The sequence below is a fragment of the Amblyraja radiata genome, chromosome 8, assembly GCF_010909765.2.
Source record: "Amblyraja radiata isolate CabotCenter1 chromosome 8, sAmbRad1.1.pri, whole genome shotgun sequence".
NCBI lineage: Eukaryota > Metazoa > Chordata > Chondrichthyes > Rajiformes > Rajidae > Amblyraja > Amblyraja radiata.
The window spans coordinates 1,366,203-1,390,244 of NC_045963.1; the positions used below are offsets into that span (position 1 = coordinate 1,366,203).

A 24,042-nucleotide genomic window follows, 5' to 3' on the forward strand; every position below is an offset into this window, starting at 1 on the left:
ATCTCGGCCCTACAAGTCCGTGCCGAACAACTTTTTTCCCTTAGTCCCACCTGCCTGCACTCATACCATAACCCTCCATTCCCTTCTCATCCATATGCCTATCCAATTTATTTTTAAATGATACCAACGAACCTGCCCCCACCACTTCCACTGGAAGCTCATTCCACACCGCTACCACTCTCTGAGTAAAGAAGTTCCCCCTCATGTTACCCCTAAACTTCTGTCCCTTAATTCTGAAGTCATGTCCTCTTGTTTGAATCTTCCCTATTCTCAAAGGGATAAGCTTGATCACAGAGTTGATGTCTATCCCTCTCATCATTTTAAAGACCTCTATCAAGTCCCCCCTTAACCTTCTGCGCTCCAGAGAATAAAGACCTAACTTATTCAACCTATCTCTGTAACTTAGTTGTTGAAACCCAGGCAACATTCTAGTAACTCTCCTCTGTACTCTCTCAATTTTGTTGACATCCTTCCTATAATTGGGCGACCAAAATTGTACACCATACTCCAGATTTGGTCTCACCAATGCCTTGTACAATTTTAACATTACATCCCAGCTTCTATACTCAATGCTCTGATTTATAAAGGCTAGCATACCAAAAGCTTTCTTTACCACCCTATCTATATGAGATTCCACCTTCAAGGAACTATGCACGGTTATTCCCAGATCCCTCTGTTCAACTGTATTCTTCAATTCCCTACCATTTATCATGTACGTCCTATTTTGATTTGTCCTGCCAAGGTGTAACACCTCACATTTATCAGCATTAAACTCCATCTGCCATCTTTCAGCCCATTTTTCCAAATGGCCTAAATCACTCTGTAGACTTTGGAAATCCTCTTCATTATCCACAACACCCCCTATCTTGGTATCATCTGCATACTTACTAATCCAATTTACCACCCCTTCATCCAGATCATTGATGTACATGACAAACAACAAAGGACCCAACACAGATCCCTGAGGCACCCCACTAGTCACCTGCCTCCAACCCGACAAACAGCCATCCACCATTACCCTCTGGCTTCTCCCATTCAGCCACTGCTGAATCCATCTTGCTATTCCTGCATTTATACCCAACAGTTTAACCTTCTTAACCAACCTTCCATGAGGAACCTTGTCAAAGGCCTTACTAAAGTCCATATAGACAACATCCACTGCTTTACCCTCGTCAATTTCCCTAGTAACCTCTTCAAAAAATTCAAGAAGATTAGTCAAACATGACCTTCCAGGCACAAATCCATGTTGACTGTTCTTAATCAGACCCTGTTTATCCAGATGCTTATATATATTATCTCTAAGTATCTTTTCCATTAATTTGCCCACCACTGAAGTCAAACTAACAGGTCTATAATTGCTAGGTTTACTCTTAGAACCCTTTTTAAACAATGGAACAACATGCGCAGTACGCCAATCCTCGGGGACTATTCCCGTTTCTAATGACATTTGAAATATTTCTGTCATAGCCACGGCTATTTCTACACTAACTTCCCTCAATGTCCTAGGGAATATCCTGTCAGGACCTGGAGACTTATCCACTTTTATATTTTTCAAAAGTGTCAGTACTTCTTTTACTTTGAAACTCATAGTATCCATAACTACTCTACTCATTTCCCTTACCTCACATAATTCAATATCCTTCTCCTTGGTGAATAACGAAGAAAAGAAATTGTTCAATATCTCCCCCATCTCTTTTGGCTCTGCAGATAGCTGCCCACTCTGTTTCTCCAATGGACCAATTTTATCCCTCGTTATCCTTTTGCTATTAATATAGCTGTAGAAACCCTTTGGATTTACTTTCACCTTACTTGCCAAAGCAACCTCATATCTTCTTTTAGCTTTTCTAATTTCTTTCTTAAGATTCTTTTTACATTCCTTATACTCCACAAGCATCTCATTTACTTCATGCTGCCTATAATTATTGTAGATCTCCCTCTTTTTCCGAACAAGATGTCCAATTTCCCTTGAAAACCAGGGCTCTTTCCAATTTTTACTGTTTCCTTTCAACCGAACAGGAACATAAAGATTCTGTACTCTTAAAATGTCCCCTTTAAATGTCCACCATTTCTCTTCTACATCTTTCCCATAAAACAAAATGTCCCAGTCCACTCCTTTTAAATCATCTCGCATCTCATCAAAGTTAGCCTTTCTCCAATCAAAAATCTCAACCCTAGGTCCAGTTCTGACCTTCTCCATAATTATATTGAAACTAATGGTATTGTGATCACTGGACCCGAAGTGCTCCCCAACGCATACCTCCGCCACCTGTCCCGTCTCATTTCCTAACAGGAGGTCCAGCACTGCCCCTCCTCTAGTAGGTACCTCTATGTATTGCTGCAAAAAACTATCCTGCACACATTTTACAAACTCCAAACCATCCAGCCCATTTACAGAATGTGTTTCCCAGTCTATGTGTGGAAAGTTGAAATCTCCCACAATCACTACCTTGTGCTTACTACTAATATCTGCTATCTCCTTACATATTTGCTCTTCCAATTCTCGTTCCCCATTTGGCGGTCTATAATACACCCCTATAAGTGTTGCTACACCTTTCCCACTTCTCAGTTCCACCCAAATAGCCTCCCTAGACGTGCCCTCCAATCTATCCTGCCAAAGCACTGCTGTAATATCTTCCATGACTAGCAATGCAACACCTCCACCTCTTGCCCCTCCAATTCTATCACACCTGAAGCAACGAAATCCTGAAATATTTAGTTTACAATCACAGCCCTCCTGCAACCATGTTTCACTGATCGCCACAACATCATACTTCCAGGTGTCTATCCAGACTCTAAGCTCATCCACCTTTCTTACAATGCTCCTAGCATTAAAATATGCACATTTAAGAAACGTCTCTTCTTCTCTGTTTATTTCCTTTTTTTTCTTTCTCCTCTTGTGTCCGAGTGCTTCCCTTTTCTGCTTCCTGCCTCCCATTCTGTCTACTAGCTTTCTCTATTTGAGTCCCTCGCCCCAACCATTCTAGTTTAAAGTCTCCACAGTGACCTTTGCAAATTTCCCCGCCAGGATATTGGTCCCCCTCGGGTTCAAGTGCAACTCATCCTTTCTGTACAGGTCCCACCTTCCCCAAAAGAAGTCCCAATGATCCAGAAACTTGAATCCCTGCCCTCTGCACCAATCTTTCAGCCACGCATTTATCCTCCACCTCGCTCCATTCCTACTCTCACTGTCGCGTGGTACAGGCAGTAATCCTGAGATTGTTACCTTTTTGGTTCTTTTCCTTAACTCTCCTCCCAACTCCCTAAATCCTCCCTTCAGGACCTCTTCACTTTTTTACCTATGTCATTTGTACCAATATGTACCATGACCTCAGGCTCCTCTCCCTCTGATTTCAGGATATCCTGGATGCGTTGAGACATGTCCGAGACCTTGGCACCAGGGAGGCAGACCACCATCCTGGTCTCCCGACTGCGTCCACAGAAACGCCTATCCGACCCTCTAACAATAGAGTCCCCAATTACTATTGCCCTCTTCTTTTTTTCCCTACCTTTCGGAGCAACAGGGCCGGTCTCTGTGCTGGAGGCCCGTCCGCTGTTGCTACCCCCGGGTAGGCTGTCATCCTCATCCGTACTCAAACAGGAGTACTTATTTGCAAGGTGTACCGACATTGGAGTACTCCCTCGTTCCTGCCTCTGCCCCTTGCCCTTCCTTAGCGTGACCCACATGTCTCTCTCCCGTGGTTTTGGAGTGACCACCTCCCTATAACTCCCCTCTATGACCTCGTCACTCTCCCTGACCAGACAGAGGTCATCGAGCTGCTGCCCCAGGAACCAAATATGGTCCCTTAGGAGCCCCATCTCTCTGCACCTGGTGCAGATGTGGACGTCTGGAGGGCCATCCGACACCATGACCTCCCACATCTGACATCCAGAACAGTACACTGCTCAGATTGTCATTCTCTCGCCTTACCCTGGATCCGATACCAGTATAATACAATAGAAACTGCTGGGAGAAATCAGCAGGTATCTGACACAAACAGCTGCTCCCTCTTGCCCTTTAAACTGCACCTTTATTATATAAACAAAAAGCACTGTACCTTTAGCCCACTGTACCCTTAGCTCACTGTACCTTTACTAAAGCACTGTACCTTTAGCCCACTGTACCCTTAGCCCACTGTACCTTTACTAAAGCACTGTACCTTTAGCCCACTGTACCTTTAGCCCACTGTACCCTTGGCTCACTGTACCCTTAGCTCACTGTACCTTTACTAAAGCACTGTACCTTTAACCAGAAAGCAGAAATGCTAACCTGAGGTTGCACCCAATCAGCTGCTTCCTCTAGTCTGCTTCTGCCAATCAGCGGCTTCCACCAGAACCCTCCCTATGAAGTGTGGAACGTTACGGGTTTTGGTAAAAGCCCTGACCCTCCTCCACTGTCTCCAACGGTCCCGGGCCTCTGTGAAAACAAGCCCCGTGCCCGATTTAAGTACTCACCGCCCTGACCCTCCTCCACTGTCTCCAACGGTCCCGGGCCTCTGTGAAAACAAGCCCCGCGCCCGATTTAAGTACTCACAGCCCTGACCCTCCTCCACTGTCTCCAACGGTCCCGGGCATCAAGGTCGATGTTTCGGGGAAAACAATCCAACCTCTTCTCATCCTCTCCTTTAATAGACGCAGTGGCTGGTAAACCTCATCTTCAGCCTCTCCAAAGCCTCCACATCCTTCCTGTACTGCGGCAACCAGAACTCTGCACAATATTCCAAATGCAGCCAAACCAAAGTCCTAGAAAGCTGCAACATGTCTTCCTGACACCTATCCTCAATATCCTGACCAACGAAGGCAAGCATACCATATGCCTTTTATACCACTCCATCCACTTGTGTTGCCACTTTCAGGGAGCTATGGGCTTGGACCTCAAGATCCCTCTGCACATCTGCTTTAAAGATCTTCCCATGAACTGTATATTCTCCCCTCACATTCGACCTTCCTAGGTGCACCCTTGCCTGGATTAAATTCCATCTGTCATTTCTTCACCTATTGTTATAGCTGATCCATACAATATTTTGTCATCCTTCCTCGCAGTCCACAACTCCACAAATGTTGATGTCATCTTCAAACCTACTAACTAAGTGGTCTACGTTTATGTCAGCAGAGGTCCCAGCACAGATCCCTGTGGAATACCACTGGTCACTGACCACCAGCCGGAATCGCTCCCTTCCACCACAATTTCCTGGGTTATCTCTATTCCCTATCTTAAGCAAAGGAACAACATTAGCTGCTCTCCAGTCTTCCGGGACCATGTTAGAGAAGATACAAGCAACTTTGTCAAGGACCATGCCATCTCCTCTCCTGCTTCTCTCTCAAACCTGAGACAGGTCCTTTCAGGTCCTGGGGATTAATCTACATTGATACTCTTCAAGAGCACGAACACCACCACCTTCTTGATCTGAAACTGCCCTTGCATATTAGCCTACCCCACAATAATCTCACAGTGTACCACGTCCTTCTCCATGGTGAATACAGGCGCAAAGTACTCATTTAGTACCTCGCTTACATTCTCTGACTCCGAGCATAGATTCCCTTCTTTATCCTTGAGCGGTTCTATCTTCTCCCTGGTTACTCTCTGGATTTTAATTTATCAAATAAAGCCTTGGCATTTACATCTGAAACCTCTCTATGAAACCTAGGAACGTTGAGCTGCCGGTTCCATCTCTCTCGCAACCAAGCTTCCAAAATGGCCACAAAATCATAGTATTAATCCAGCCTCATCTACTTTACAGATGATTCTCCTTGTGTTGAAATAAACTTACTTCAGCCCATCAGTTCCAACATGTCCATTAAACTCTTCCTGCCTGTCCTAACCTTTACCTTCCCATCAGTGCTTCCATTTGCTGACATAGAAACATAGAAAACATAGAAATTAGGTGCAGGAGTAGGCCATTCGGCCCTTCGAGCCTGCACCGCCATTCAATATGATCATGGCTGATCATCCAACTCAGTATCCCGTACCTGCCTTCTCTCCATACCTTCTGATCCCCTTAGCCACAAGGGCCACATCTAACTCCCTCTTAAATATAGCCAATGAACTGGCCTCGACTACCCTCTGTGGCAGGGAGTTCCAGAGATTCACTACTCTCTGTGTGAAAAAAGTTCTTCTCATCTCGGTTTTAAAGGATTTCCCCCTTATCCTTAAGCTGTGACCCCTTGTCCTGGACTTCCCCAACATCGGGAGCAATCTTCCTGCATCTAGCCTGTCCAACCCCTTAAGAATGTTATAAGTTTCTATAAGTTCCCCTCTCAATCTCCTAAATTCTAGAGAGTATAAACCAAGTCTATCCAGTCTTTCTTTGACTCTGGTAACCCCCCCCCCCCCCCCCCCTCCCCCCACCTACCCCCACCTCGGCACTCTAAAACCCTCCCAGATAGCACTAGTGAACCTTCCTGTGAGGATGTCGGTCCCCCTCCGGTTCTGATGCATCTCATCCCTCTTGTACAGATCACCTCAGCCCCAGAAGAGATCCCGATGGTCCAAGAATCTGAAACCTTGTCAGCTGGTTAGCTCACCCTCCTCCTTGAGAAAGGTCAGCCGCGGCTCACATAATGTTATTAAAGATGTAAAGACCCAGCATGATGGGGCTGACCTATCTCTCACCCACTGGTGGGAGAGTCTAGGACCAGAGTTTATAGCCTCAGAATTAAAGGGCGCTCTTTTAGAAAGGAGGTGAGGAGGAACTGCTTTAGTCAGAGGGTATGTGTCGGAAGGAACTGCAGATGCTGGTTTTAACCGAAGAGAGGCACAAAAAGCTGGAGTAACTCAGCGGGACGGGCAGCATCTCCGGAGAGAAGGAATGGGTGATGTTTCGGGTCGAGACGGGTCTGAAGAAGAGTCACCCATTCCTTCTCTCCGGAGATGCTGCCCGTCCCGCTGAGTTACTCCAGCTTTTTGTGCCTCTCTTTGGTAAGACGGAAGTTAATCTGTGAAACTCATTGCCACAGAGGGCTGTGGAGGCCAAGTCAGTGGATATTTCTAAGGGTTATGGGGAGAAGGCAGGAAAATGGGATTAGGAGGCAGAGATCAGCCGTGATTGATTGGCGGAGTGGACTTGATAGGCCGAATGGCCTAATTCTACACCTATAATGTGAATTTGTGTGAACTTACTTGCATCGTGCTGTGAGCTGCACTCCATTTGATTTCATGTTATGTGGTATGGTTTGTGGGAACCTGGTTAGGTCCTGACCTCCTGCAGACATGTACATCGTGCGATTTATCACTCTGTATTATAGTGTCAGACTGAGCAGAGGAATGGAAACCAACCTGCGTTACTTCAGCTGTTCCTGGGTAGGATACAGCTTGCTACATTTAAATGCTGCAGACTTAGTTCACACAGTATTGCCCACAGTCAAGCTTTGGACAGCTACTCTGTTCCCATTTCACAGTTGTTGCTTCTCTCAGTGGGCTGACGGTTTGTGAATCCATTTCTTTCCCCACCCACAGGCTGGACAGATTCAGGGAAAAGCGCTGGAAGACTTCGGATAAAAGTGATGACAGCTTTGACTTTGAAGTCCACGTCATTTTTGACGACGCCTTCAAGAATGTTACAGACAAGGAGGCGGGCACCAAGAAGAGAGTGATTAATGAATATGTTGAGTCACTTATCAGCGCCATCGATGAAACGTACAGGTATGGAATGCTTCTCTTCTGAGCTTTGCTTCTGACAACCAAGACTTTGCAGAAAACCTGACTAGAAACATATTGCACTAGGTTTAATTTTCATTTTTAATTATAGAGTCAAGGAGTCAGAGTCGGCTGCACAGAAACAGGATCTTTGGCCCAACCTGTCAATGCCGACCAAGATATAACCATATAACAATTACAGCACGGAAACAGGCCATCTCGACCCTTCTAGTCTGTGCCGAACACATCTAAGCTCGTCCCATTTCCCTGTATTAAGTCCAAATCCCTCTAAACCTTTCCTACCCATTTTCTTGCCCAAGTGCCTGTTAAAATATTTATTGTATTTGCCTCAAGTACATTCTCTGGCATATATCCACCACCTTCTGTGTAAAATAGTTGCCCCTCAACTTCCTATTACATTTTTCCATTATCGCTCTTGACTCCCATACGCTGGGAAAAAGACCGTGTGCGTTTATTCCCCTCATGATTTTATGCACCCTAGGATCATACTTCAGTCTCCTACACTAGAATCCTAGCCAGTCCAATATCTTCCCATAGCACAGGGTCGTAAATCCGGGCAATATTGTTGTAAATTTCTTTGCACACTTTCTAGCTTAATGGGATTTCTATAGCACGATGGAGAAATCTGAACACAATTCTCCAGATGCAGCCTCATCCACTTCTTGTACAACTGTAACATCATGTTACAACATCTATACTCAATTCTCTGACAAACCTTCTGGAATTTCTTGAGGATATAACTAGGAAAATGGACAAGGGAGAGCCAGTGGATGTAGAGAGCCTGGACTTTCAGAAAGCATTTGATAAGGTGACATGGATAGCAAATTGGCTGGCAGACAGTAACTAAAGAGTAGGTGATTAACAAGTCCCTTTCAGAATGGCAGGTAGTTACCAGTGGGGTACTGCAAGGCTCGGTGCTGGGACCGCAGCTGTTTACAATATATATTAATGATTTAGATGAAGGGATTAAAAGTAACATTAGCAAATTTGCTGATGACACAAAGCTGGGTGGCAGTATAAACTGTGAGAAGGATGCTATGAGGATGCAGGGTGACTTGGACAAGTTGGGTGAGTGGGCAGATGCATGGCAGATGCAGGTTAATGTGGATAAACGTGAGGTTATCCATTTTGGTGGCAAAACAGGAAGGCAGATTATTATCTAAATGGTGTCAAGTTGAGAAAAGGGGAAGTACAACGGGATCCGGGGGTTCTTGTTCATCAGTCACTGAAAGTAAGCATGCAGGTACGGCAGGCAGTGAAGAAAGCAAATGACATGTTGGCCTTTATAACAAGAGAAGTTGAGTATAGGAGCAAAGATGTCCTTTTGCAGTTGTACATGGCCCTAGTGAGAACACACCTGGAGTATTGTGTGCAGTTTTGGTCTCCAAATTTGAGTAAGGACATTCTTGCTATTGTGGGAGTGCAGCGTAGATTCACAAGGTTAATTCCCGGGATGGCGGGACTGTCATATTTTGATAGAATGGGGCAGCTGGGCTTTTATATTCTGGAATTTAGAAGGATGAGAAGGGATCTTATTGAAACATGTAAGATTATTAAGGGTTTGGACATGCTAGAGGCAGGAAACATGTTCCTGATGTTGGGGGAGCCCAGAACCAGGGCCATAGTTTAAGAATAAGGGGTAAGCCATTTAGAACGGAGATGAGGGAATACCTTTTCACACAGAGAGTTGTGAGTCTGTGGAAATCTCTGCCTCAGAGGGTGGTGGAGGCTGGTTCTCTGAATGCTTTCAAGAGAGAGTTAGATAGAGCTCTTAAAGATAGCGGAGTCAAGGAATATGGGGAGAAGGCAGGAACGGGGTACTGATTGTGGATGATCAGCCATAATCACATTGAATGGCGGTGCTGGCTCGAAGGGCCGAATGGCCTACTCCTGCACCTATTGTCTATTGTCTGTGAAGGCCAAATGTGATAAAAGCCTTCTTCACCACCTATCTACCTACAACTGCACTCAGGGAACTATGCACGTACTCCTAAATCCCTCTGCTAATTAGTTTATTCATGTCTGGGATTTGTTCATGTTCATGTTCATAGTTTATTCATGTGGGATTTGCAATTGACCATCCCTAACTGATTTGGAGACCCAAATTCCACATGTCTCCAATAACTTATAAACTTCTACAAATGCACCATTGAAAGGATACTGTTGGGTTGCATCTCAGTTTGGTTTGTGAACAGCTCTGCTCACGACCACAAGTAATTACAGGGAGTTGCGGATGTAGCCCAGTCTATCACACACAGACCAGTTCCCCAACCGTTGATTCCATCTATACTTACCTTGGAAAAGTATCCAGCATATATCAAAGACTTATCCACACTTCACATTCCTTCTTTTTCCTGCTCCAATCAGACAGGAGATATAAAAGTGGGAAAGTGCGTAAAACCAGACTCAGGAATAGCTTCTTCATCTCTGTTATCAAGCTTCTGAATGGTCCTTCCTTTAGCTAGATTACCGTTTGATTCCTTTCTACTCCATTGCTGATATTGAACTTCACCTCTGGAATATGTGTGCTACAATGCTGAGAACAATATTTTGCAGTCTCTATAATAATAATAATAATGGATGGGATTTATATAGCGCCTTTCTAATACTCAAGGCGCTTTACATCGCATTATTCATTCACTCCTCAGTCACACTCGGTGGTGGTAAGCTACTTCTGTAGCCACAGCTGCCCTGGGGCAGACTGACGGAAGCGTGGCTGCCATTCTGCGCCTACGGCCCCTCCGACCACCACCAATCACTCACACACATTCACACACATTCACACACAGGCAAAGGTGGGTGAAGTGTCTTGCCCAAGGACACAACGACAGTATGCACTCCAAGCGGGATTCGAACCGGCTACCTTCCGGTCGCCAGCCGAACACTTAGCCCATTGTGCCATCTGTCATCCCGCCATCTATAGTCATAGAGTCATAGAGTCATAGAGTGATGCAGTGTGGAAACAGGACCTTTGGCCCAACTTGCCCACACCGGCCAACATGTCCCAGCTACATTAGTCCCACCTGCCTGCGTTTGGTCCATATCCTTCCAAAATGTCCTATCCATGTACCTGTCTAACTGCTTCTTAAATGTTGGGATAGTCCCAGCCTCAACTATCTCCTCTGGCAGCTTGTTCCATACATCCACCACCCTTTATAACCATATAACCATATAACAATAACAGCATGGAAACAGGCCATCTCGGCCCTACAAGTCCATGCCGAACAATTATTTTCACCTAGTCCCATCTACCTGCACTCAGACCATAACCCTCCATTCCTTTCCCATCCATATACCTATCCAATTTATTTTTAAATGATAAAATCGAACCTGCCTCCAAAACTTCCACTGGAAGCTCATTCCACACAGCTACCACTCTCTGAGTAAAGAAGTTCCCCCTCATGTTACCCTTAATTCTGAAGTCATGTCTTCTTGTTTGAATCGTCCCTAAACTCAATGGGAAAAGCTTGTCCACGTCAACTCTGTCTATCCCTCTCATCATTTTAAAGACCTCTATCAAGTCCCCCCTTTGTGTGAAATAGTTACCCCTCAGATTCCTATTAAATCTTTTCCCCTTCACCTTAAACCTATGTCCTCTGGTCCTCGATTCACCTACTCTGGGCAAGAGACTCTGTGCATCTACCCCATCTATTCCTCTATTATTCCCTTTGTAATTCAGTTCAGCCTGATAGTGTTTATATGTAGTATTATGTGCACACAATACAAATCTTTTTACTGTACCTTGGTACACGTGACAATAATTAAAATAAATGTAAAATTCTAAGAAAGACCATGATATCCTTGTGATTATTAACATTGTTGTGTTTTAGAATATTTCAGAAAAATATCTCGACAAAGTCTTTGGGTGGTAAAGATGAAAGTTGTGCTTCAGGAAGGAAAGTGATTTCCACTCCCTATGGAGGACGACTTTGCTACACTTTACCTTGTGGAAATGTTCTACACATCCACCTGAAAGACACACAGTTTGTCCAAAACCGGAAAAGATGGTCACAGGTTCGATATGAAACTTTGCTGTGCTGTCATGAAACAATTAGGCTGTTGGCACTTTATTTCTCACATGTACTGAGGTTCAGTGAAATTCATCTTTGTATACAGTTTAGTACAAGTATCGCGATGCATAAACACTTAGATACATATTAGATAAATCAACAAAATAGAGAGAGTACAGAGGAGATTTACTAGAATGTTGCCTGGGTTTCAGCAACTAAGTTACAGAGAAAGGTTGAACAAGTTAGGGCTTTATTCTTTGGAGCGCAGAAGGTTAAGGGGGGACTTGATAGAGGTTTTTTAAATGATGAGAGGGATAGACAGAGTTGACGTGGAAAAGCTTTTCCCACTGAGAGTAGGGAAGATTCAAACAAGGGGACATGACTTGAGAATTAAGGGACTGAAGTTTAGGGGTAACATGAGGGGGAACTTCTTTACTCAGAGAGTGGTAGCTGTGTGGAATGAGCTTCCAGTGAAGGTGGTGGAGGCAGGTTCGTTTTTATCATTTAAAAATAAATTGGATAGTTATATGGGTGGGAAAGGAATGGAGGGTTATGGTCTGAGCGCAGGTATATGGGACTAGGGGAGATTATGTGTTCGGCACGGACTAGAAGGGTCGAGATGGCCTGTTTCCGTGCTGTAATTGTTATATGTTATATGGTTATATGGTTATAAGCATCTCAGATACAGTACAATGCACTGAGACAGTTTGGCGCCATTTTCAAGTCTCAGTTGTTGTAAGTGCAGGGATCTTGACCTGACCACGAAGGCCCATTGTCCTGATAGCATTGTGGGGTCGGCCTGGCCAAGCATAGCAGTGGTGTCCTTCACCGCTGCTCCACTACCGTAGTCAGCATCCTGTCCACGTGCTCGGCCTCTTGGAGCGGCACCCGGTCCAGCCAAACCCCAAGCAGTTGGCAGGGCCTCCAGCGGCCCGCTCCCCCCTTGAGGCTGTGCACTGCCATAACCGGTGAAGGGCCTGTCCCACTGTGGTGATTTTAGGAGAGTCTGTTCCCGCCACAAGCTCACAACATGATCGAGACATGGTCATAGATAGTCACTGGTAAGTCTCCTTCATGGTCGAGAGGAGTTCCCGCATAGTGGTTACTACTCTCGGCCTCAGTTTGGTCGCGGAAAATGTTTCAACATGTTGAAAAATTTTCTGCGAGCAAAAATTGATCGGCATGGAGAAAATCGCTACTTTTGAACTCGTGGTGTAGTGGTCGTGGGGTCACCATGTCGTTGTAGGTAGTCGAGGTAACTGTAGGTAATCTCCTTTGCTGACCGGGCATTTTAATTGGCTCATTGGGGAAAAAAAACGTAAGCATGAGTTTTCAGAACCAAGGAAAACCGACCGGTAACGTTAAATGTCCGCACCCACAGTGTTTCGGGGATTGCTGTTTCAGGAATTAGACAAACAGGTGATGAAAGACTGGCAATTTGGTGGCACGGTGGCGCAGCGGTAGAGTTGCTGCTTTACAGCGTTCAAGAACCGTGTTCAATCCTGACCACCGGTGCCTGTCTGTATGGAGCTTGCATGTTCTCCCCATGACCTGCATGGGTTTTCGCTTGCACCACCGGAGCTTGGGGAATTAACTAGAAATGGTCATTAATTCATTTTGTCCATTGTCAATAAATTATCTATAGCATAGTCCTCATACAAACAGCACCACATGCCTGAATTTCTGGACATTGTCACCATGTTTAGTGGTGGAAGGTCCAGGGGCTGAAGTGTACATGATCATGTTTATGAAATGGAGCTGTCTTCTGCTGAGGAAGGTCCCTACTTCTGTTCAGAGTGTTTGCTCCGTTCACAAGCCTTTCATGTAACAGTGATCATAGTGGCAGCTTATTCATCTTTCTGTTTCAATCTGTCCTTACCCCAAACCTTTAACCAGCACGTTTTCTGTGCAGGTGATGTGTATGTACTATCTGCTGGGCTGGAGACTGTACAGGAAGCACTTTGTCTGCCAACAGCTGCATCCAGAGGATGTAACTAAAATACATGCAAGGCTGGAGGTGAGTAGGATGTGAATACTGGTGGAGAAACACATGAGGCCGAACTCCGCGTGGAGCAAAACTCAACTCTCTTCTACTTCACAGACTGAGAAAAAGAACACGTACATTCTGACTCTGGATGGAGACACTGAATTCCAGCCATCTGCCGTGACTCTGCTGATCGACAGACTGAGGAGATACCCTGGAGTTGGAGCAGCTTGTGGACGGATACACCCAACTGGGTTTGGTAGGCCTTTCCCCTGCTGTTAAAGTCGACTTATTCACCAAAAAGGTTTTCTCCAAATCAAACCCCGCTGCCATTATCATTTCCATCGTTATATATAGGGCGGCACGGTGGCGCAGCGGTAGAGTTGCTGCCTTACAGCACTTGGTCCCGGTTACAGGTGCTGTCTGTACGGAGTTTGCACGTTCTCCCCGTGACCGTGCAAGTTTTTTCTGAGATCTTCGGTTTCCTCCCACAATCCAAAGACGCGCAGGTTTGTAGGTTAATTGGCTTGGTGTAAGTGTAAATTGTCCCTAGTGTGTGTAGGATAGTGTTAATGTGCGGGGATCACTGGTTGGTGTGGACTCGGTGGGCCGAAGGGTCTGTTTCCGCGCTGTATCTCCAAACTAAACTAAACTAAACGTTAGATCAGTAGTTTAGTGGATGGCAGGGAATTTAAAGTGCAGTTTAACAAAGATGTAATTGCATGGCACAAGAAAATGGAAGAGGTTTGGCTCCCTCTTGTCTCCATCTTGTTCACACCCAGTCTTGCCTGCAGCAATTGTAGATAGATTACACAGAATCATCTGATGAGAAGCGTTAAGTTCGTGATGTGGGATATTCCACTGGTCATTTGATTGGGTAAACCAGTGAGGAGATAACGTCATCAGAACTATGTACAGGAATAGGATTTAACAAAGGCCAGGTTAAAATTCAGGCCTGTTAAAATTCAGGCCTGTTTCAGAAAGTGTGGAGAAAACAGCCAGCATTCACATCCTACTCACCTGGAACTCTGCAAGCATTTTAGTTCCATCCTTTTGATGCCGCTGTTGTCATGTTTAAGCGGCACGGTGGCACAGTGGTAGAGTTGCTGGCTTACAGCACCAGAGACTGGGGTTCGATCCTGACCACAGGTGCTGTCTGCACCGAGTTTGTACGTTCTTCCTGTGATCACGTGGGTTTTCTCCGGGTGCTCCAGTTTTCCCCCACGCTCCAAAAACGTACAGGTCTTTTTAGGTTGATCGGCTCGGTAAAAATTGTGAGTTGCCCCTCGTGTGTAGGATAATGTTAGTGTGTGGCGTGATTGTTGGTCGGCGCGGACTTGTTGAGCCAAAGGGCCTGATTTCCACGCTGTATCTCTACAAGTGTCTTAAAGTCTAAACGGCCTGTCCCACTTACGGGATTTTTTTGGTGACTTGCCGGCACCCGTCATAGTCGCAGGATGTCGCCGAAAATGTTGAAAATGTTGAAAATGTAGTGGGGACCAGAAAAAGGTACGACTCTTTGGGTGACTACTCACGACCATACAGGCGTCACCCCGTGACATTAAAACCCGTTAAAAAGGCAAAATAAACATAAGCTCTTTTAAAAATGCAACGAGAAGTCCCCTGTTATAATTACAGGTGTGTAGGAAGGAACTGCAGATGCTGGTTTACACCGAAGATAGACACAAAATGCTGGAGTAACTCAACGGGACAGGCAACATCTTTGGATAGAAGGAATGGGTGATGTTTCAGGTCAAGAGCTTTCTTCAGACTGAGACTCAGGAGAGAAGGAGATACAGAGATAAGGAAGTGTAAGGTGTGAACATGGGGCATCAAAGGGGATGGGGATCAAAGAAGTGTAGAATAGATGCAGAATACAGGTGTTGCTGTCAATATGTAAATGGCGCTTCTCAAAGCACAGGAATCTGAAATCCAGTGAGGACAATTTTAAAATGAAAGACCTTTGAGCAATAGGTTAATGAATTGACATACAGTCTCCATCCTAACTATGTGGTTACTGCTATTTTAAAATACTTTTTTCTGCATCCTAGGTCCGATGGTGTGGTACCAGAAGTTTGAATATGCCGTCAGCCACTGGCTCCAGAAGACAGCTGAACACGTGCTGGGCAGTGTGCTGTGCAGTCCAGGTTGTTTCAGCTTGTTCAGAGCCGCAGCCCTAATGGATGAAAATGTTGTGAAAAAGTTTGCGATGAAGCCCACGACAGCTGTGGAGCATCTACAGTTTGATCAAGGTAAATGTGTGTCGGCCGCATACAGTCAGGGCACTTGGTTTGAGGGTGCAGAGAAGATGACTTCAAATATTGGCAACAAGACTCAAACTTCGTACAACTCAATCAAATTCTGTCCTGGAATTCCCTTCGCAGCAGCTCCCTTTTTCCTTTCATAGATATAAGGGAATCCTACAAGTGGATGTTCACAAGTTGACAAGGATGCTGCCAGGACTAGAGGGTCTGAGCTATAGGGAGAGGTTGAGTAGACTGGGACTCTATTCCTTGGAGTGCGGGAGGATGAGGGGTGATCTTACAGAGGTGTACAAAATCATGAGAGGAATAGATGCACAGGGTCCCTTTCCCAGAGTAGGGGGTAATCGAGGACCAGAGGACATAGGTTTAAGGGGATGGAGAAAAGATTTCAAAGAAATCTGAGGGGTAACTTTTTCACACAAAGAGTGGTGGGTGTATGGAACAAGCTGCCAGAAGAGATAGGGTACACAAAAATGCTGGAGAAACTCAGCGGGTGCAGCAGCATCTATGGAGCGAAGGAAATAGGCGACGTTTCGGGCCGAAACCCTTCTTCAGCCAGAGGAGATAGTTGAGGCAGGGACTATCCCAACATTTAAGAAGGAGTTAGACAGGTACATGGATAGGGCGGGTTTGGAGGGATATGGACCAAGCGCAGGCAGATGGGACTAGTGTAGCTGGGACATGATGGCCGGTGTGGGCAAATTGGGCTGAAGGTCTGTTTCCACACTATAACACTCCAAGTGGACTTGGGTGGATCTTGGATGGGTGAATCGTGTATTGTCTTTAAGCTGACTGGTTAGCACGCACAAAAGCTTATAACTGTACCTCGGTACGCGTGACAATTAACTGTGTGAAATGGAAACTGGGTGAATGTGTGATGTGATGCACTAATTCCAGGGACCTCTGTGGTAAATCTGCATGGCGTTTCTTTAAAGAAGGGGTGTTGTTTCCAAGACTGCTCATGCTTGTCCTCGTTTAACCAGAGCTTTGTACAGATGTAGCACACGTCCTACCCTCTTATATTCCCAACCTCCAGAAGCCACATATATCCTATCCACATATCCACATGTCTGAAGAAGGGTTTCGGCCCGAAACGTCGCCTATTTCCTTCGCTCCATAGATGCTGCTGCACCCGCTGAGTTTCCCCAGCAATTTTGTGTACCTATCCTATCCACATCTTCTGTTTGTTTTTGACAAAGTAGCTTCTAATTTAATAAACTAATGACTAAAATTAAACATATTATTAAAATAATATACCTCCAAAAATGTATCAAACGATATGGGTCACGTTGCCAGAAACTTAAGTAATGACATTCTTCTCCTTATCGAGTCCACACACAAGATTAGATGCTGTTCAGCCAGAGCTGAATCTTGGCATCTGCATACAATGGTGTCTGTCTTGTTGCTTCTTGTGCGTGGTGGTGGAAAGTTTGGTGGAAACAGGGCCGCGACGTGAACGCTCTTTCCTTGACCCCAATAATGACATTGATACTCACAGTCTTTGATATTACAATTCATGCGACATTATAGGCTGCTGTACATCAAATTCGAAATTCGTAATTCGAAAAAGCACAGGTACTTATCAGCTCCGCTCTGAGGACTTGTTCTTACTAACTGTACCTAAAGTCCGTACTGAACTGGGGAAAAGGGCATTTAGTTATGCTGCGCCCTTCGCATAGAACCAGCTGCAGAATGAACTGAAACTTAAGGAGCTGGTTTCTATAAACAGATTTAAATCCCTTCTTAATGATGTTGAAGCGGGCTCTTCTGTCTGTACATGCTTTGTTTGATGATGTTCTGACTGTGACTCTATTTATATGTTCTCTGTTGTTTTTTTTAAAAATTATTGTCTGTAAATGTGGAACTGTGCTGCTGCCTGTCTTGGCCAGGACTCTCTTGTAAAAGAGATTTTTAATCTCAATGAGACTTCTCCTGGTTAAATAAAGGTTAAATAAATAAATAAATAAAAAATAGTGATGTCCCAGTTGCTGCGAAGGCACCCTATGAGCTGCTTAAGTTCTTTAAGGGGCTGATTGCCTAATATTTTGAATTGAAATGAAAAATACAGCAAGGAAACATGTTCCCGATGTTGGGGGAGTCCAGAACCAGGGGCCACAGTTTAAGAATAAGGGGAAGACAATTTTGAATGGAGATGAGGAAAAATGTTTTCACCCAGAGAGTTGTGAATCTGTGGAATTCTCTACCTCTGAAGGCGGTGGAGGCCAATACTCTGGATGCTTTCAAGAGAGAGTTAGATAGAGCTCTTAAAGATAGAGGAGTCAGGAGATATGGGGAGAAGGCAGGAACGGGGTACTGAATGTGGATGACCAGCCATGATCACAGTGAATGGCGGTGCTGGCTCGAAGGGCCGAATGACCTACTCCTGCACCTATTGTCTATTGAAACAGGCCCTTCGACCCACCGAGTCCACGCCGAATATAGGTCAACTGTTCACACTAGTTCCGAGTTTCCCATCCACTCCCTAGACACTAGGGTCAATTTACAATTAACTTACAAGCCCACACATCTTTGGACTGTGGTGGGAAACCGGAGCACCTGAAGGAAACGCATGCAGTCACAGGGAGAATGTGGGAATTGTACACGGACAGTACCTGAGGTCAGGATTGAACCCAGGCCTCTGGAGCTGTGATGCAGTAGCTCTATCAGCTGTGTCACTGTGCTGCCCACTGTTTCACATTCGTTAAGGCGCTCAGCACCTCCTCGACTGTAATGTCGACTGTCCTCAAAATATCTCCATAGCTTGTCTCAATAACCTGTCCCAATCTTCATGTCTTCCTCCACAGTAAAACCAGAGGAGAAATACTCATTGAGGACCTTGCTTATCTCCTGCATCTCCACGCAGAGATGGCCGTTTGGTTACTGGGGAGACCCTACTCTCTTTAGTTTTAGTTTTAGAGATACAGCGCAGAAACAGATCCTTCGGCCCACGAGTCTGCACCGACCAGCAATCCCCGCACATTAACACTATCCTACACACACTAGGGACAATTTACACTTACACCAAGCCAATTAACCTACAAACATTTCGCCTTTGGAGTGTGGGAGGAAACCGTAGATCTCGGAGAAAGCCCACGCGGTCACGGGGAGAACGTACAAACTCCGTACAGACAGCACCCGTAGTCGACATTGAACCCGGGTCTCTGGCGCTGCAAGTGCAGTAAGGCAGCAACTCTAGCGCTGCGCCACCGTGCTGCCCTATACTATAAAATACTATAGATCTTTCCCCTTTGCTTTCACCATCATCCTTTTTTTCATTTAACCCTACCTGTCTTGCGTTAAAAGATCGTCCTCTTTGTCTTTCCTTTTCTTTTCTCCATATTCTGCAGTTTATATTTGTTAATGCGGTGCCTCGTTGGCTTCAATTTAGACCTGACAATGCCGAGAGCTCACTAATTATAAAGTGATACTTTACAGGTGAAGACCGCTGGCTTTCCCTCCTGCTGCTGCAGCAAGGCTGGAGAATCGAATACTGTGCAGGATCCGACTCCTACACCAACGCCCCTCGGGATTTCAAGGAGTTCTTCAACCAACGGCGACGTTGGGATCCTTCAAAAATAGCAAATGCCATTGAGTTGTTGGGTAATGGATTTGCAGCTTCAAGGAAAAACCCATCCGTTTCAAAACCATTTCTCCTCTACCAGATCTTATACTTGATGGCAACGCTTGTGGGGCCATCAACCGTCTGTTTTCTGATTGCAGGTAAAACACCAGCCACATAAACACCATCATTGCACTTAGTTTTGTTCTGTACAACAACACAAGGGCTACTGCCTTACAGCCCCAGAGACCCGGGTTCAATCCCGACTCTGGGTGCTGTCTGTCCGGAGTTTGTACGTTCTCCCCGTGACCTGCGTGGGTTTTCTCCGAGATCTTCGGTCTCCTCCCACACTCCAAAGACGTACAGGTTTATAGGTTAATTGGCTTAGTGTAAATGTAAAAAATTGTCCCCAATGTATGTAGGGTAGTATTAGTGTGTGGGGCACTGGTTGGTGCGGAATCGGTGGGCCGAAGGGCCTGTTTCTGCGCTGTATCTCTAAACTATACTAAACACATGTTTTAAAGGACCTCTGAATTAACAAATAAAATTGAGTTTTTAGGGAGTCCTGGATATCAGGACACAGTATGGGTATATGGGTGTCAGAGGTTATGAGGGGAAGGCAGGAGAATGGTTTTAGGAGAGGTTTGAAACTTACAGAATAGTGAAAGGCTTGGATAGAGTGGATGTGGAGAGGATGTTTCCACTAGTGAGAGAGTCTAAGACTAGAGGTCACAGCCTCAGAATTGAAGGACATTCTTTTAAGAAAGAGATGAGGAGGATTTTCTTCCAGAGGGTGGTGAATCTGTGGAATTCTGTCCCATTGGAGGCTGTAGAGGCCAAGAATTGATTTTTTTTAAGGCAGAGATAGATAGATTCTTGATTAGTACGGGTGTCAATGGTTATGGGGAGAAGGCAGGAGAATGGGGTTAGGAGGGAGAGATAGATCAGCCATGATTGAATGGCGGAGTAGACTTGGTTGGCAATATCACTGATGAGACACATAAACTATGACTTAGGAGGAGACATTGCTCACCTGTATTCATGATTGCTTCTTAATATTATGCCCACATTTGAGTGACATTTTATTTTTCCAACCCACTCCCACTCTGACCTCCATGTCCAGTCTGTCTTCCTGTATGAAAATAACAAGGTTTAAGGCTCAGCCTCTTATCTGTCATCTGGACATATTGCAACCCTCTGGGTTCTATATGGAATTCCACAATTTCAGGAAGATTGCTTTCGCTGTCCGTATCAAAACTGGCCATTCCTGCTGACACAGCTCATTTTTTCTCTGGCTCTCAATGTCCCTCATCTCATAGCTTTTGTTCCAATTGTCTCTCTCAAACAGGCTCCATGAAACCGTAGCTTGGATGATCATGGCCACTTACCCACAGAGCAACTCTGGCTTTACCCTGTTAGAAATATTCCTTGTCAACTCCCCATCCCTCCCTCACCGGCTCTGTAACTTACAGTCATTTCCTTCTTTTCCCATTCGGGAACAGGATCTTCAAGCTGAAACTTCAAGTTTCTCTCTCTGCAGATATTAACTGACCTGCTTAACCTTTCAGCATCCCTGTATTTATTTCAGGTTTCCTGCTCCTGCAGTTTTTGATATTCACATTGTGGTACAACTTAGTAGGGGGAATGATTTTATTCATCAACGCAACTAATAAGTCTAAAGGGGCTGTCCCACTGCAACGACCTAATCCGCGAGTTCAGAAGAGTTTGCCCTCGACTCATACTCGCAGCATGGTCGACACGAGGTCTTAGGAGGTCTTTGTAACTCTCCTTCATGCTCAAGAATAGTCCCCGTGTATTCGAGACCGCAGCTAGGTCGCGGCGTATTTTTCAACATGCTAAAAATGCCCGCGAGTAAAAAAAGGTCGCCATGGAAAAAAATCTAGATTTTCTTTTCTCGTAGGTTTAGTCGAGGTAGGTCGTAGTACGTCAGCATGTTATTCGTAGGTAATCGAGGGTAGTCAAAGGTAGTCGTAGATAGTTTTCAACATAGTCGAAGGGAGGTCGAAGGAGATCGAAGGAAGTCGTCTTCACTCTCCACTATTCAGTGTCCAATTTTTCTGAAGCTAGTCGAAGCTAGTCTTCCACATAGTCGAAGGAGGTCGAAGGAGGTCTTCCACATAGTCGAAGGAGGTCGAAGGAGGTCTTCCACATAGTCGAAGGAGGTCTTCAACATGACACTTTTTCAAACTCTCCTAAACTCTTCTAAACTCGCCAATTAGGTCGCCGCAGTGGGACAGCCCCTTAAAGCTCTCCATGCCTGAGAGATGAGGAAACAACCTTTGTAATTCGGGCAAATGATGTGTTGGAAGATAGACACAAAAAGCTGGAGTAACGCAGCGGGACAGGCAGCATCTCTGGAGAGAAGGAATGGGTGACGTTTCGGGTCGAGACCCTTCCGCGAAACCTCACCCATTCCTTCTCTCCAGAGATGCTGCCTGCCCCGCAGAGTTACTCCAGCTTTTTGTGTCTATCTTTGGTTTAAATCAGCATCTGCAGTTCCTTTCTTTGTTGGAGGGTTTACAATGCAATTGTGCAGTCAACAGATTACACGGACACTCACCACTAACTGAAATTTCAGCTGAAACTTAATCTTTTTTGAGAATCTTATTTTCTTTTTGTGAGGTCTTGATTATGAGGCATGTTCTTTCAGCAAACATAGCAGTGTAAATGAAATATTGGGAGAAAACAGCTGAGGGCAAGACCTTCATCTGAACAGCACCACAACTATGACACAGCAAAAAAAACTTGGTCATGAATGGATTTTTCTTTAATAACCACAATTTCTCCAGCTATTTCCATACAGGCAGAGGTGGAAATATGAGCCCAGAACACTTCTCAAATGATTGATGGCAGTCCCTTTAATGTAATCGTGGAAGCTTCTTATTCAATCACTAGCTGAAGACATTTCCCCTCATTGTTCTTCAACCAACGATGACGCTGGGATCCATCAACAATAGCAAATGCCATTGAGTCGTTGGGTGATGGATATGAATGTGTGGGGAAGCTTCAAGGAAAAATCCCATCCGTTTCAAAACCATTTCTCTGCTATCTGATCTTATCCAGATCATCAACTCTTGATGCCATTGCCTTAGAATAGAACCAAGCTGCCCATAATGTCCATGCACTCTCTGTGGGGTGGTTTTCTATATCTGATGCCCATTGCTCTTGGGTTCCAGAGGATCTTGTGAGCCCAGAACTAGTGACAGCAGCAAACAGGCTGAGTAAACAATCACTGGAAGAATCCTTCTAGACAGCACATTGACTTTAATTTAGTTTAGTTTAGAGATACAGTGCAGAAACAGGCCCTTCGGCCCACTGAGTCCATGCCAACCTGCAATCCCCACACATTAACACCATCCTACACACACTGGGGACAATTTACTTTTATACCAAGCCAATTAACTTACAAACCTGTACGTCTTTGGAGTGTGGGAGGAAACCGAAGATCTCGGAGAAATCCCACGCTGGTCACCGGGAGAATGTACAAACTCCATGCAGATAGCACACGTAGTCGGGATCGAACCTGGGTCACTGGCGCTGTAAGGCAGCAACTCTACCGTGCGCCAACTCGTATTTTAACATTTTGCAGGGATTAAAATAAACGTTGAAGAACACAAAACAAATTAAGGTAGATTTAGGTTCATGTTTATTATTGTCACGTGAACCATGGTTCAGTGAAAGGCTTTGCATTGCATGCTATCCGATAAGATCAAATAATATTATACATTAATACAATCAAGTCAAATTCAAATACAATAGGTAGAGCAAAGGGGAGGATACAGAGCACGTTATATCATTCTCAGCATTGTAGCACATCAGATACAGAGACAAAGTCCAATGCCTGTAATGGGGTGGAGGTGAATCGGTCAATATCCTGGTTTATGGAATGACCATTCAGGCTGAAAACAGAGGGGAAGAAGCTGTTCCCGAGTCTGGCGGTGTGCGCTTTCAAGCTTCTGTACCTTCTTCTTGACAGGAACAGGGAGCAGAAGGAATGACCCGGAAGAGACAAGTCTTTGATTATGTTAGCTGCTTTCCTGAGGCAGCATGAAGTGTAGATGGAGTCAGTGGGGAGGAGTCAGGTCTGTGTGATGGATGAGGCTCCATCCGCAACTCTTTGCAAATTCTTGCTTTCTTGGGCAGACCTGTCCTGAATGAAGCGATGATGCAAACCAATAGTGTGCTTTCTATTGAACATCTGTAGAAGTTTGTTAAGGCAATTTAGACGTCTTTTTCAGCGACAGCCAGAGAATATCCTGTCGCCACATGGTCGCGGGGTGACGCCTGTATTGTCACGAGTTCTCTCCTCAAGTCTCTTAACTTTTTTTTGTCGCTGCTGTATTTAGAAATTGTCATAACCTTTCGCCGACTGTGGGCTTGACGTTGCCTGTCTTCTCCTGTCGTAGATGCTGTCGTAGGTTGTCGTTAGGAATACGCCGGGTGACGTTGGTTGTCGCTGGGTGCTGACTTTGGAGAAAATCCATTGGCGACTACCTACAGTACGTCAACCTATGTCAACCGGCGACACGTACCGGCGACTGAATTGTCTT

The 24,042-nt window shown here is 45.2% G+C and overlaps 1 protein-coding gene across 1 annotated transcript in view; it reads left to right on the plus strand.

Moving 5' to 3' along the window:
- LOC116975810 (chitin synthase chs-2-like) overlaps positions 1-24,042 on the plus strand; it is a 79,426-nt gene that overhangs the window by 16,929 nt on the left and 38,455 nt on the right. Inside the window, exons 6-11 of the mRNA XM_033025033.1 lie at positions 7,454-7,639; positions 11,485-11,668; positions 13,577-13,681; positions 13,766-13,907; positions 15,700-15,900; positions 19,348-19,632. Of these exons, the coding sequence (XP_032880924.1) occupies positions 7,454-7,639; positions 11,485-11,668; positions 13,577-13,681; positions 13,766-13,907; positions 15,700-15,900; positions 19,348-19,632 (1,103 nt within the window). The remainder of the gene's footprint in view (positions 1-7,453; positions 7,640-11,484; positions 11,669-13,576; positions 13,682-13,765; positions 13,908-15,699; positions 15,901-19,347; positions 19,633-24,042) is intronic.